The sequence below is a fragment of the Sminthopsis crassicaudata genome, chromosome 5 (genome assembly GCF_048593235.1).
Source record: "Sminthopsis crassicaudata isolate SCR6 chromosome 5, ASM4859323v1, whole genome shotgun sequence".
In the NCBI taxonomy this organism is placed as follows: Eukaryota; Metazoa; Chordata; class Mammalia; order Dasyuromorphia; family Dasyuridae; genus Sminthopsis; species Sminthopsis crassicaudata.
The window spans coordinates 147,472,430-147,484,985 of record NC_133621.1 but is presented as its reverse complement, the minus strand read 5'-3'; the positions used below and the strand labels follow the sequence as shown (position 1 = coordinate 147,484,985).

General features: G+C 30.8%; 1 protein-coding gene across 3 annotated transcripts in view; it reads right to left on the bottom strand.

Annotated features, from left to right (window-relative positions):
* The window catches only part of PHTF2 (putative homeodomain transcription factor 2), a 178,224-nt gene that overhangs the window by 31,995 nt on the left and 133,673 nt on the right, over nucleotides 1–12,556 (bottom strand). For 2 of the 3 annotated variants that reach the window (XM_074268472.1, XM_074268473.1), the window contains exons 9-10: nucleotides 10,424–10,579; nucleotides 2,495–2,713 (exon numbers count right to left, since the gene is read on the bottom strand). In XM_074268472.1, the coding sequence (XP_074124573.1) occupies nucleotides 2,495–2,713; nucleotides 10,424–10,579 (375 nt within the window). The remainder of the gene's footprint in view (nucleotides 1–2,494; nucleotides 2,714–10,423; nucleotides 10,580–12,556) is intronic. The other variant, XM_074268474.1, reaches the window with a different exon arrangement.

Sequence of the window (12,556 nt, the reverse complement as noted above, 5' to 3'; positions counted from 1 at the left end):
AAACCACATGAAGTTGATGTTGACCATCCACCCAAAAGCATAGCAGGTGGACTGGACTTAGCAAAAAAAAAACAAAAAAAAAAAAAACAAAAAAAACTGGTAGAAATAGGGATTACATAATAATATGTAAATAACTCAAAGGGGGGAAAAATGTATTTTCTACAAGAATCTAAAATAAGGAAGCAAGAGATATAAAACTCAAGAATTGAAAATAATTTGAAACAGAAAGTAGTAAACCTTACCTAAGTAATAAATTATTTACTAACTAGAAAAAAAACTAAATAGTAATTGAGACAGTAAGAAATACTAGAACAAAATCAAGAGACTGAAAAAATGTTATCAAAAGAGAAATAACCTGTAGGTCCAAGGGACATGATTTCAGAATCATTGGTTTCCCTGAAAACTACAATTTAAAAGTTTGGACACTATTTTTCAAGAATTCACAAAATAAAAACTGCCTCACAGCTATTAAAAAAGAGAACAAAGTAAACCTAGAAAGAATCCACTGTTTACCTCCTGAGGTGATTACTAAAAAGAGAAGTCCCAAAAGTGTCATCCCAAAAATCTAGAACATGCAGGCAAAGAAAAAATGCTGCAAGCAATCAGAAATAAGGAGTTCAAATGCTAAGGAACAATACTTATCTGAAACAGACAAAACAAGATTGAACACATTCATTCTCACTCTTTCTCTGTCTTTTTATCTCTCTCTCCCCACCCCACCCCCCTCTGTCTCTCTGTGTCTTTCTTTCATCTGTCACTTTATCTGAGGCAAAGTCCATTTGGGAAACATTTCATAAGAAAAAGATTTCTGGAAGCTTAACAGAGTAGAATCATAGAGTGATGAGCACATGCCAAAGTTGCTACTAAAATATGGCTATTAAATTTAAGTAAGTTACAGCATATTACCCATATGGTTAGTATGCAACAAGTGATATAAATATATAATCAAAAAGTAGACCACTTAGGACATAAGAACAAGGGAGAATATGGACAGACTAAATGTTATACTAGTATCCACAAAATATTAAGAGACTCACAAAGAAGGTCTAGTAAATTAGGCAGAGTTTCTATGGAGGATTTATGGAAGAATATAGTCAAGAATCACAAAAGATGAGAAATTATAGAGGGACTGAAATCTACACTGATTAAATCATTATTCCATTGAAATTTATTGAATCTCTGCCCATTGGCTAGTTTGCAAATATAATGATTTTTTTTTTTTTTTTGCATTCTGAGAACTTTAACCACCTTTTAAAAACTTTTTACTTTAAATGTGAGAGAATTCACTATTTCTCTCTTACATTAAATAATCAATTATTAATATTAAGGAAATCTAGGATTTTTTGCCTTTCTATTACCTCATTCAGAACCCAGCCCTTTGTAGGTTATTCAGTCAGCATCTGAAGGAGATTGGTAATAAATAAGATTTTATATTCTCCTCAATCCTGTTCAACTGCACCCAATTGCGGAAACCCATTGTATTTCTATTTAGTCTTGGGTGGAGGATAAATCCTTTATCTGGATTGGCAAACAAGAGGTGGTCTGGGAGTATAAGAGCAACATAATCAAAGACATATCTCCCATTCCTTCATTAGAATAGGTTTACCCCTCCTTATAATATTCATTTTCTCATTTTTGATCAATTAGATTTCAATAGTATTAGGAACACCCAGTCCTCCTCTTTCAAGGGCATATAACCCTCAAGAGGCAGCTATGATCTATCTTTGATTTATGAGAGATGGAATCTTCTTTTTATTATCTGCTAACCAAAATTAATAAAATTATTAATTACCCAAAATTTTAGTCTCTCAAGCTTTTTATCCATCACAAATGATACAAAACAATTACATTTAATTTCACAGGATCATGGATCTGCAGGAACCATATCCAACAGGTCCAAAACTATTATTTCATAATGAAGCAATTGAGACCCAGAGAGATTAAAGTGACAAAGCCAAAGTCAGATATAAAAGCACAATGGATATTTCAAGTCAAATCTCGTGTTCTTTCCTGCTGGACACTGCCGTAAATATTTTAAATCATAGATATAGATAGAATGCAATAGAGGTATGTTCTCATATGAAGAAAAAAATGTGTGAAAAATCACAAAATAGGACCAAGATAGGGAGTGGGAGAGATAAACATTAAAATTATGATTTTTTTTTCTTAATTTTAAGGATCCAAATCAAAGTTCCTTAAATACCGAATTCACCTAGGACATTTTAATTGTTATCTGATAAACGAAAAACAATCTGATCCAGAGCTTTTCAAGAATGTGTTATGTAAAGGAAAGTAACTTGTAATCTAAATTCTCAATGTCCTTTTCTTAATAGACTACAAAGATACAAAATAGGAAAATGTGTGTGTATCAATGGAATACTGTTTTAGTTCAAGGCAAGTTTTTTTTTTTTTTTCTTTATTCTCTAAAATCTTTCAGAGCTCACAAGTTAAATGAAGCATGCAGCTCCATATAATCCAATTGCTGTAAACTAACCTGATGAAAAGGGTCGTCTCTATATTCCTTTTTCATAAATGGATTAACTTGAGGATTTTCCACATCTGTCTCACTGGTGCAAGATGAACGGCATTCTGCACAATGTAACAAGTCTTCCCATAATACATCTTCTGTTTCTGATTCTGGCCTTGTACTCTCAGAATCTTGTCTGGAACTTGAACAGCGAGAGCTGCAACTAGTACCCGATTTAGGGGCATCCTGAAAGCAAGATATTCTTTGACATTAATGCAATTTATATATTCTAACTGAAAGGTCTTCTAGAAACCATTCAATTACACTGATGCCAGGTTTGTGGATTTTTTTTTTATTTTAAAAAGTTTATCAAAGAATAAGACAACCAAAGAAGTAACCATCTCTTTTTTCCTATATTTACTATATACTTACATATTATTTCATATTAGATACAAAAAGCACAGCCACCACAATGCTTATGTAATTTCACAGCTCCATCCTAATACTACCATATACTTTTCAATATTTAACACAATGATTATTATACTTGCTTTTTATCTCATAACTTCATATGAACTTCATAATCAGACTTGGAATGAATTAGGTACAAAATTCTATACTCTATATTCTGCATCAAACTCACCAGGTTATATAATTCATATTAAGCATAATAAGTTGCCTCTTCTGTAGTTTTAGTTTAGCCTTTATTAGCATCAAAAATATGAAGTTATATATCTTTTCAAATGGAAATCCTATTTTTTTTAAGTTTCAATAAAAACTTCAACCAGTAAAAAACTTAAAATAATTATTTTGAAAAAAATAAAAATCTAAAACACCAACTCGATTTTTGAATCCAGTAAAATAAACCATATATATAAAATACACAAATTTTGTCTTAATTTTCTATTAAACTATTAACAACAATTTTGAATTGCTGGGTTTTTTTTTTTTTTTAATGAGAAAAATTTGCCAAGGAAAGACCAAGCAAGGATTGAAATATAGAAGATAAGTTTAACATTATTATATTGATATACCTGTATCTTTGTACTTAGTCTTAAAATTTCCAACATCATCTTTGTTTTTACCCCTTTCTTTAAATCTTCATAACTACTTTGTAAACAAATCAAATGATTTTTTTCTTGAAGAAGTTTCCTACATTCATATCTTGCTTTCTGTTCCTATCACTGCACTCATATAGACTTTCATTCACCCACTAACTTAACTAAAGCTTTGCTTTAGCTTCTCCAATTAAAATTTAACCCTACAATGTTCCTAAATCACTAATTTAATTGCATAATTCTGTGGCTTCAAAGATTTCAATAAGTAGTTCTCAACTACCTGTCCTAGAAAATAATGCTTAAATCCCTTACACTAACATTTAAGGTCATCCTCGAGTCTTCGTCATGCTTCAAAGTCAACCTTCTTTGCCTCATTCTTCCTTATCCCCCAAACGAATCTTCTAGTCCAACCAAATCCAAGGCAATGGAAAACACAATGGTTCAAGAAACAAGACTGCCTACATTTAAATTCTACCTCTTATATTTACTATCTGTGTGACCTGGGCAAGTCACTTAATCTTTGCAGGCCTTAAGTTTTCTCATCTATAAAACAACAAGATGGCCTCTGAGGTCATTGACAGCTCTACATCTGTCATGATCTTAATCATTATCCTATGAGCCTGTCTTGGGCCTTTCCAACATTAAACCCTGATCACTCCTTAGCTGACTTTTTTCTCTTTGTCTGAATCTTCAAGTCTCAGAACAAGTCTCACATTCCCTAAGAAGTTTTTCTGACTAAGAAGCAGTGACCTCTTCCTTCTTTCTTGATGACTTCTACCACCCGTTTGGAAATTAATATTACATTATTTATTAATATATCTTATGTTTTTAATTATTTAACTGTTGATGTATTTCTGTATTATCTCCTCAAATAGATGACAAGTTAATTGAGGATAAAGAATAAATCTTATTCTTTGCTTTTTCTTAAAATGCATTATATGCATTGTATTTTATATGCTTATAAAATATGTAAGTGATTGAGGCTTTAGAAATTTCTAAGTCTGTTATGAAAGAATAACACAACACCAATCTGTCTCAGAAAAGTAAATATGGAGAGAATAAGGAACAGAAAGAAATGAAAGAAGAATAAAGTGAAAATTACCAGAAAAAAACTTACACTATAATAACACTCAAAAAGTGGACAATTCTAAAAGACTTGAGAACTCTGTTCAAAACAATGACTATGATTCCAGAGGACTAATGATGAAAAATGCTGCTCATTTTCTTGACAGAAGAGTGATGAACTAAATTTGCAGAATAAGAAATTTTGGACATAGTCAAAGTAGGAGTTTGCTTTGTTTGATTATGAGTATTTGTTACAATATCCCCTCTCACCATACTGCAGTAAGAAGAAAAATGAAAAGGGGAGAAGAAAGATAAGGAACCTATTGGTTAATTTTTTTTTAAAAAAATCAAAGGAGAACAAAAGTCTGAAATACTAAAGAGACTTAGTTATTTTGATTCTAAAAAAAGTAAAGTTATACAGTAACAATATTTCAGACTCAAAATTTCTGAAATAGAAAATAATATTATAAAAGAGGAAAAGCAGCCCAAAATTAGTCACATTTACTTAAAATTTGGTTTTAAGTGGCTTGGATTTTTAACAATATCTATTGGATAGTGAAGCAAAGTTATTTTGAGGTGAGAAATTTCATATGCTTGAGAATTTTCACTTCTAAAAACTTTGAAACTTACTATTTTAGAAAAAGAATAAAGCAAATAAATTAAACAACTCCAAAAGTATTAAACATGTTATTACTGTTGTTTTTGGCTCTTTTGTTTCAGACCTGTGGGTACTCTTATCACCTTCCACCAATGCAGATCAGCAAATTAAGTGCAATTTGAAGTAAAAAGTGGCCAGGAACAGGTTAACTAATTTACCCATGCACACACAACTGGTTTGTCAGAGGCAAGACTTGAAATAATGAAGTTCTTTCTAAAGCCAGTTCTTATTTCCATGCAGCTTTTCCTTTTCATAGCATGGTCAAGTACATAAATTTACTAAAATTAATGGTGCAGACTGACTAAAAAATTTATAGAACACTAGACAATTTCAAAAAATACTTGCACATAAATTATTTGAGACTCAAAGTTATTTTATTATCCCCATTATACAGAAGACGAAATGGGAAAGTAAAATTAAGTGAACTGCCCAAGGTCATTCAACTAATAAGCACTAAACTTAACTCTGGATGCAGCTCAGATTTTAATTCTGCCCTCTTTCTACTATATCAAGTTACCTTTTGAAGGTAAAGGAATCTGTGGAAAGGCCTAAACAAAGATACTTTCACCAAAGCACAATAAATAAAATAGCTTTCACTTATATAGTGCTTTTACAGTAAAATGTATCATAACATATATTATCTCATTTGATCCTCAAAATAACCACATTTACATACAAGTATTACTAATTTTACATCTGTGAAAACTGAAACTGGTCCAAGATCACAAAGCTATTTTAGTCAATAAACATTTATTATGTTCCATTATGTAAATGACAGAACCAAGATTTTAACCAAAATTGACTTGATTCTGAGCTCATTACACTATAAAACATATTACAAATGGAATTAATGAGTGTGCTTTTGTACAAATATAATGCCTAACAATGGTTTCCTGAAATGGGAAAAAAAAAATTACACCTACACAATCTTTAACTCATACATGTCAGAAATATTGAAATTCAAATTTAAAACCTAAAATCAAAATAAATTAGAAAATTCTGAGTTAAAAGAGAACACATAAATCAAAGATTGTTGGCTTACTTCTGACACAAATATGAACATTGAATAAATTATTTTAAAATAACCCTAAAATTAGCTACAAGAGTCTAAAGGTATTAAGTGAGAACCAATACACCTCTTAAAAACAAAGAAATCCGAGTAGATCAATTTTTAAAATAACAGAAAAAAGGTCATTCATGGGAAAGAATAGGTATATGTGTGTGTGTATATATATATATATATATATATATATATATATATATATATATATATGTATGCATATGTATGTGCAAAGACACACACATACATAAATGTGTATATATGTACCATGTGTATATGTATCATACATATACACACATCAACAATTGGTAGACATATTAAACTATATCATTTAGACATAACTAATTGGATTGTTGCATCCAAGCTGATGATGATATAGCTCAACAACAAGCTGGTGGGAGTTATTAAATGGCATCCACAGATGGTAAGCCTGCCAACAACATTATTTAATAGTTTCATTGATGATGGCAATTGTTGCCAATTCAGTTTATAGATAACACTAAAATAGCTAGCTTTGTTTACATTGAAACAAAATAAAATTCAAAATAAACTGAATAATCTAAGTTCAGCAAAATATTAAAACAAATAGCAGTAAAGATATAAAATCATTTGACTAAAAAGGAAATGAGGAAAGACTGATAAAGAAAACTGTAGAGTAAAAAAAAAAAATCCAAAAACTATCAATTTTAATAGACAATATGAATCAGGGAACCAGAGGAACTACTACAAAATCAGAGAGGACTATGAAATTAATGATATGCATTACTAAAATTATAGTATTGAAACTTGATCCTTGCTCTATAATCACTAACAGATGATATTCTAATTCATGGTGTCTGTTTCGGCCCTTCTGAGTTTCAAGTCCATTAGAGATTTTCCCTGAAGTTTAACTATGCTGCCACCAGGTGATGGTAGTAAACCACAGTAAAGCCTGATTCACAATGCAAATGTTTTCCATGAAATTCCCTGACTCAAGCTAACTCAAATTCATACTCATGAATTTTGACTAAGTTCAGAAATGTTTATCGCTAAAGATTTTGTACAAGGTGACAAATTTCAACTCATAAAGACAGTCTAATCCACCATGATATATAAAAATATTGTAACCTGTATTGTTTGAGAAAGTAGCCACACCTGATAGATACTTCAAAGGAGGTTTTATACCAAAGGAGGTCTAGAAAATTCACTAACATGGATTATCTCATCCTCCACCATCCTAGATAAGTTCAACTACTATACTTAGAAAAGAATGGAAATAGAAAGTTGAATAAGATTTTAACTAGTTTCTTTATAAATCTGAAGTCTGGATTTCTGAATTTGATATGTAAAAACTGGGAAAATTAAATGAAAAAACATTTAGCTAATAATAAAACAGCCATTATTAGAGAAGAAAATGTGAATTAACAGTAAATTTAAAATAAAAAGTAAGTTTGACATAATGAACTCAATTATAAAGACTAAGTGCAGAAAAAGCTAATAAGGGTATTATAAAAAATTAACCCTTCTATATGAAAATATTTAAAAATAAGAATATATGGATTCCAAAAATCCACATTTCCTCATATAGTTCAAAATTATCTGATGTTTCATTAATACCTAAGCATTCTATAAGCTTGAATTGGTACTACAAAAATCCAACTCTTTGTGATCTTAACACACTCCTAACAATGTAAGCATTATTCACCAAGTATACTGTTGCACAGAAATCTTCTGGTTAAAGTATAGTTAATGCACTTTATATCATATATCATATGTAACATATATCAATGTATGTAACATAACACCTAAAATATATCAATGGAGCTGATCTCATTGATGTGAGCACACCTTAAAATAGTCCAGAAAATAACATATCCATGCCTTCTCATTCTATGCAACTCTTTTTCATGTCACCCCATAAGTGTGCCACAGAAGGACTACTCGACATGCTAGAATCTTAGATCTTAGTGAGATTATAAGTAAGAAGTCTTACTGAGATTCAAGTACCAAGAAACATGGAACTGCCCCTAACTCTTGTCAATAGGTGAGGACACCTCATTTTTCTGGTCATATTCTCTCTGATTATGCTTTTTGTGCAAATGTGATTCCCTGAAAATTATGATACTCTATGTTTTGAAACCATATGGTATCATTGAAAAAAAATACTAATGTGAAAAAGACAGGTTTCTACTTCAAAAAAAATTTGGGGGATCTTTGAAAATGTTCAACAATTTCCTAAATGCCTGCCGCTTTTATCCTATTTAACCGTAAGTCTAAATCATTGCTGTACATTTTTCCAAGATATATTACTAATGGTTAATCTTTATGGGCTTTCCACACAACTACATATTCTTCATCAGTTTTATTTTTCCTAATCCAAATTACTCGATGAAACACTTTTGGGTGACTGGATAACATTTAGGAGACTCTGAAATGTTTATCTTTGAAAACTAATGCATCTCTTCTATTTAGATAATACTATATCTCATCCATGACAATGGCAATCAACTTTTATAAAACTATGTTTAACTATTTTATGCCTTATAATCACAAGATCAAACAAAATTATCTCTGTGATATGTCTATGAAATACATATTATAAGTGGAACATGTCAGATTAAGATATACAATATTTACAGGAGAAATCACAAAGTCCTTCAAGGCATTCAAATGGAACAAAATGTAAAATCACATCAGTAAGAAAAACAACAGATTATACTTTGATGTCAAAAATATATTTATTTCTTTTGACTTGTATACTTGTATACTTTGTATACAACAAAATAAATAAATAAATAAATAAATAAATAAATAAATGTATACTTTGATTTCCTTTCCCACACTTGAGACTTTAGTTTTCAATTTTAAAGTTTTAAATTTTAAAGGCTAATAATAAAAGAGTAGAAAAAATTCTAAGACTTTATACTGTTTTAAGTTCTGCAAAGCATCTTATAAACATGACTTAGGATCTCTTTATTTCTCCCTGAGTTGTTTTTATATGCCCAACATTTATTACTCATGGAAGTTTTTGCTTAAAATTTTTCCATTTAGATTGTATTAAGGACTGTCAAATTTCATTTTTTAATTGCCATATAAAAAGAACTAAATAAGTATGTAACAATATTTGTGGAATATAAATCCCAATTCTTGGATACTATTTCTGTTCTTTGAAGTTAACATAATGGATAGAATAATCTATCTTTTCTAAAATTCATCATGCACTGCATTTTAAATGCTACACTACTACTAGAGTAGGCCAGGGGAAAAAAAAGAAAAACACCTGTTTTGGAAGGTCTCTGAAATACATTAAAGTATCTTTGTGCCAGGGTATCTCTGTTCTAGACATTTTCCTGATTCCACCCTTGTCTGAAATCTCTTATATCTACAATCTCACTAGAGTAGAAACTTATGGAGACTAAGGGCTTTAGTGGTCAATCTTTGGTGTCTCTACGCCAGTGACATCAGAGATGAATAACCAATCCAATACATTTGACAAAAAATTCATCTTTTTCTTATAAAAACTCTTGGACACTGACAGCTTTGTTAGTGCCATCTTTAGAATTCTAGATAGATTCTATGTAAAATCAATAGGATTAACAAGATTCTCAAGTTGAATATATTAAGCCCATGATAAAGTCTGAAAAACTAGAAATCTAATTATTTTAAAGGGAAAAAAAAGGAAAAAAAGAAAAGCCAAAACAAATGTCCAAGGAGACTGTTGTTGTCATATGTGCATCTGACAAAGTCAAAGAGATTCATACTGAGACTAATGGAAGGAAATATGTGTTATTTTGAATTAGGAAAAAATGTTTTGAACAATTATAATCATTTAAATGTGGAACTATGTATAGAAGAATTGCACATGTTTAATATCGATTACTTTTTGTCTAAGGGAAAAGGGTAGGAAGAAAGGAAGGAGAAAAAATTGGAGCATAAGGTCTTGCCAAGATGAATGCTGAAAACTATTTTTGCATGTATTTTTTTTTAAAAAGGTATTATGATCATGAAGAAACAAGATCCAAAATAATTGATTTGTAATTAAAAACCCACTGAAATGGAAAGTTATTTCTTCTATACTATTCGAGCAAACTTAAAAATAAAAATTAGACAAAAAATTTTTAAAGGCCAAAACATACCTCTGTAGAATAATGTTTCTTATAATGATGTGACTTCCTATTTCGAAGTATATTTTCAGAGGCTCTATCTACATGGCGACGCAATGGGTATCCTGTTTCCAGGCCTTCCTCACTTGATACTTCATCTGAGACATTTGTGATTATCCTTTGGTTGTCCTAGGTTGATCAATAGACAAAGCATTATTAAAAATACATACCATAAAAAAGTACATATCATTCTGACTGATTTTTTTTAATGCTTTGAAAAAAAAATTTTAGGACAGAAAATGTAAAAACACTTTACAAAATAATATTATTCCCCATAAGATTGAGTAATGTACATATAAATTGCTTTGTAGGAAAATGTTCTTTAAAAATCAAATAGCATAATGGCATGTTTTTATAAACTTCCTCACGCACTTGAGTGTTATACAATGTGCCTTTCATCAAGATATGTATTACATAATTATCTATTTAACATTTAATATCTTGCCTACTTCCCAAGAGTTAAGGTTGCTTATAAAATTAAGTAACATAAAAATAAGACTTTTAAGAATTAAAAATAGAACTCTATAAAAAGGGTAAAAAGTGTGGGTGTTATCAGACACCTGAGTTAAGGTAATTATTAAAGTTGGGAAGCAAATTTTGCTCTAAATTTCCCATTAGCTAAAAGAAAAGAAGGAAAGAAGGGAGGAAGGAGAAAAGTGGGAGGGGAAGGGAAAGAGGGAAGAAGTTATTTCATAGAAAACAATAATTACTTGTTCTTAGTGCTTCAAGTTTACCTTTGCTCACCACAACCTAATGACATAGTCATTTCTCCTATTACTAGAATAAAAAAAATTGTTGTTTGTGTATTTATTTTTAAAGACTATTTATTACTATTGCTTCTGCATTCCAAAAAATAGTATTTAGCGCATGATACTTGGTTTAGCTAGATTAGTTTTTCACCTGACTCTATAGAGGTTCATTAACATTTAAGCATTTAATACTAAAATGCAAAGATGATTCAAAATTCATTCATTCATTCCTTCAGAAACACTTGCTAGTCTGGTGCATGGCATTGGGTTAAATGAGAGATATACAAAGGCATAGCCTATATGTAAGAAGGTTACAATCTAAAAGGGAAAAATGCATACACTGAAATAAGAATGATACAAGGGAAAATGTGACAAGAGCAAATGAAAGGGGAAGTGTTGCTTGAAAAGTGGTGGAGGGGAAAGGCAGAGAATGAGAAAAGGTTTCCCCAAGGTGACACAAGGGAAGAATTTCAACAAGGAGTACTAAATAAGAAATGAATTGAAAATATGAGAGAATATTGTGCAGAACTGCATTTTGCAGTGTACAAGATGACAAAGTAGGTGGCAATCAGATCATAGAGACATTTAAACCAGGTTATGAGATTTGAATTTCAGTCTTTAAGTGAAAGATTGTTGAAAAAACTCCTAGCAGGGAAGAGTTGCACGTTCTAATAATGTTACTTTAACAACTGTGTGAAGGATATCTTGGAGAAAAGAAGAGACTAAGTGAAGGAAGGCAGACAAGTTGGAAAGCTATTACAATAGTCCAGAACATCATCTAAAGTAGTAGGAATCTGGAACAGAGAACAGGGCATAGATGGAAGATATATTTCAGGCTAAATCAACAATTCATAAGGAAGCATTTATTCAGTGCTTACCATGTACTAGGCACTATGCTAAGTGAAATAATCCCTGTTCTGAAGGAGCCTGAATTCTAGTATGAGAAAAAAGACCTAAAGAATTTGGCCATTGATCACCTTTGACAAATTACAGAAAGACTCAAAGAAACCGCTGTGGATTTAAGCCAAGGTGAGCACAAGAAAGTTGTTTCATCAACAAAAATAGAAAATTTTAGAAGAAGGGATAGGCATAAGGCAGAAGAAAGAACAGAGAGAAGATGACAAATTAAGTTTGATTAAGGTGGCCATTAAGATTGAGGCCATTTATAGATTTGGAAGTTATTTGCATAGAAGTGAAAACTGAAGTCTTGAAAATAAGGAAAAGCTCTCAAAGGAAATTGGAGGATGAAAAAAAAAGCATAGAACTGAAGGCAGAAGAGACTGCAGAAGCCATCTGCCTGAAGCCCCTCGTTATGGGAAATGAGGCCCATAGAGCTTAAATGTTCTATCCAAGTCAC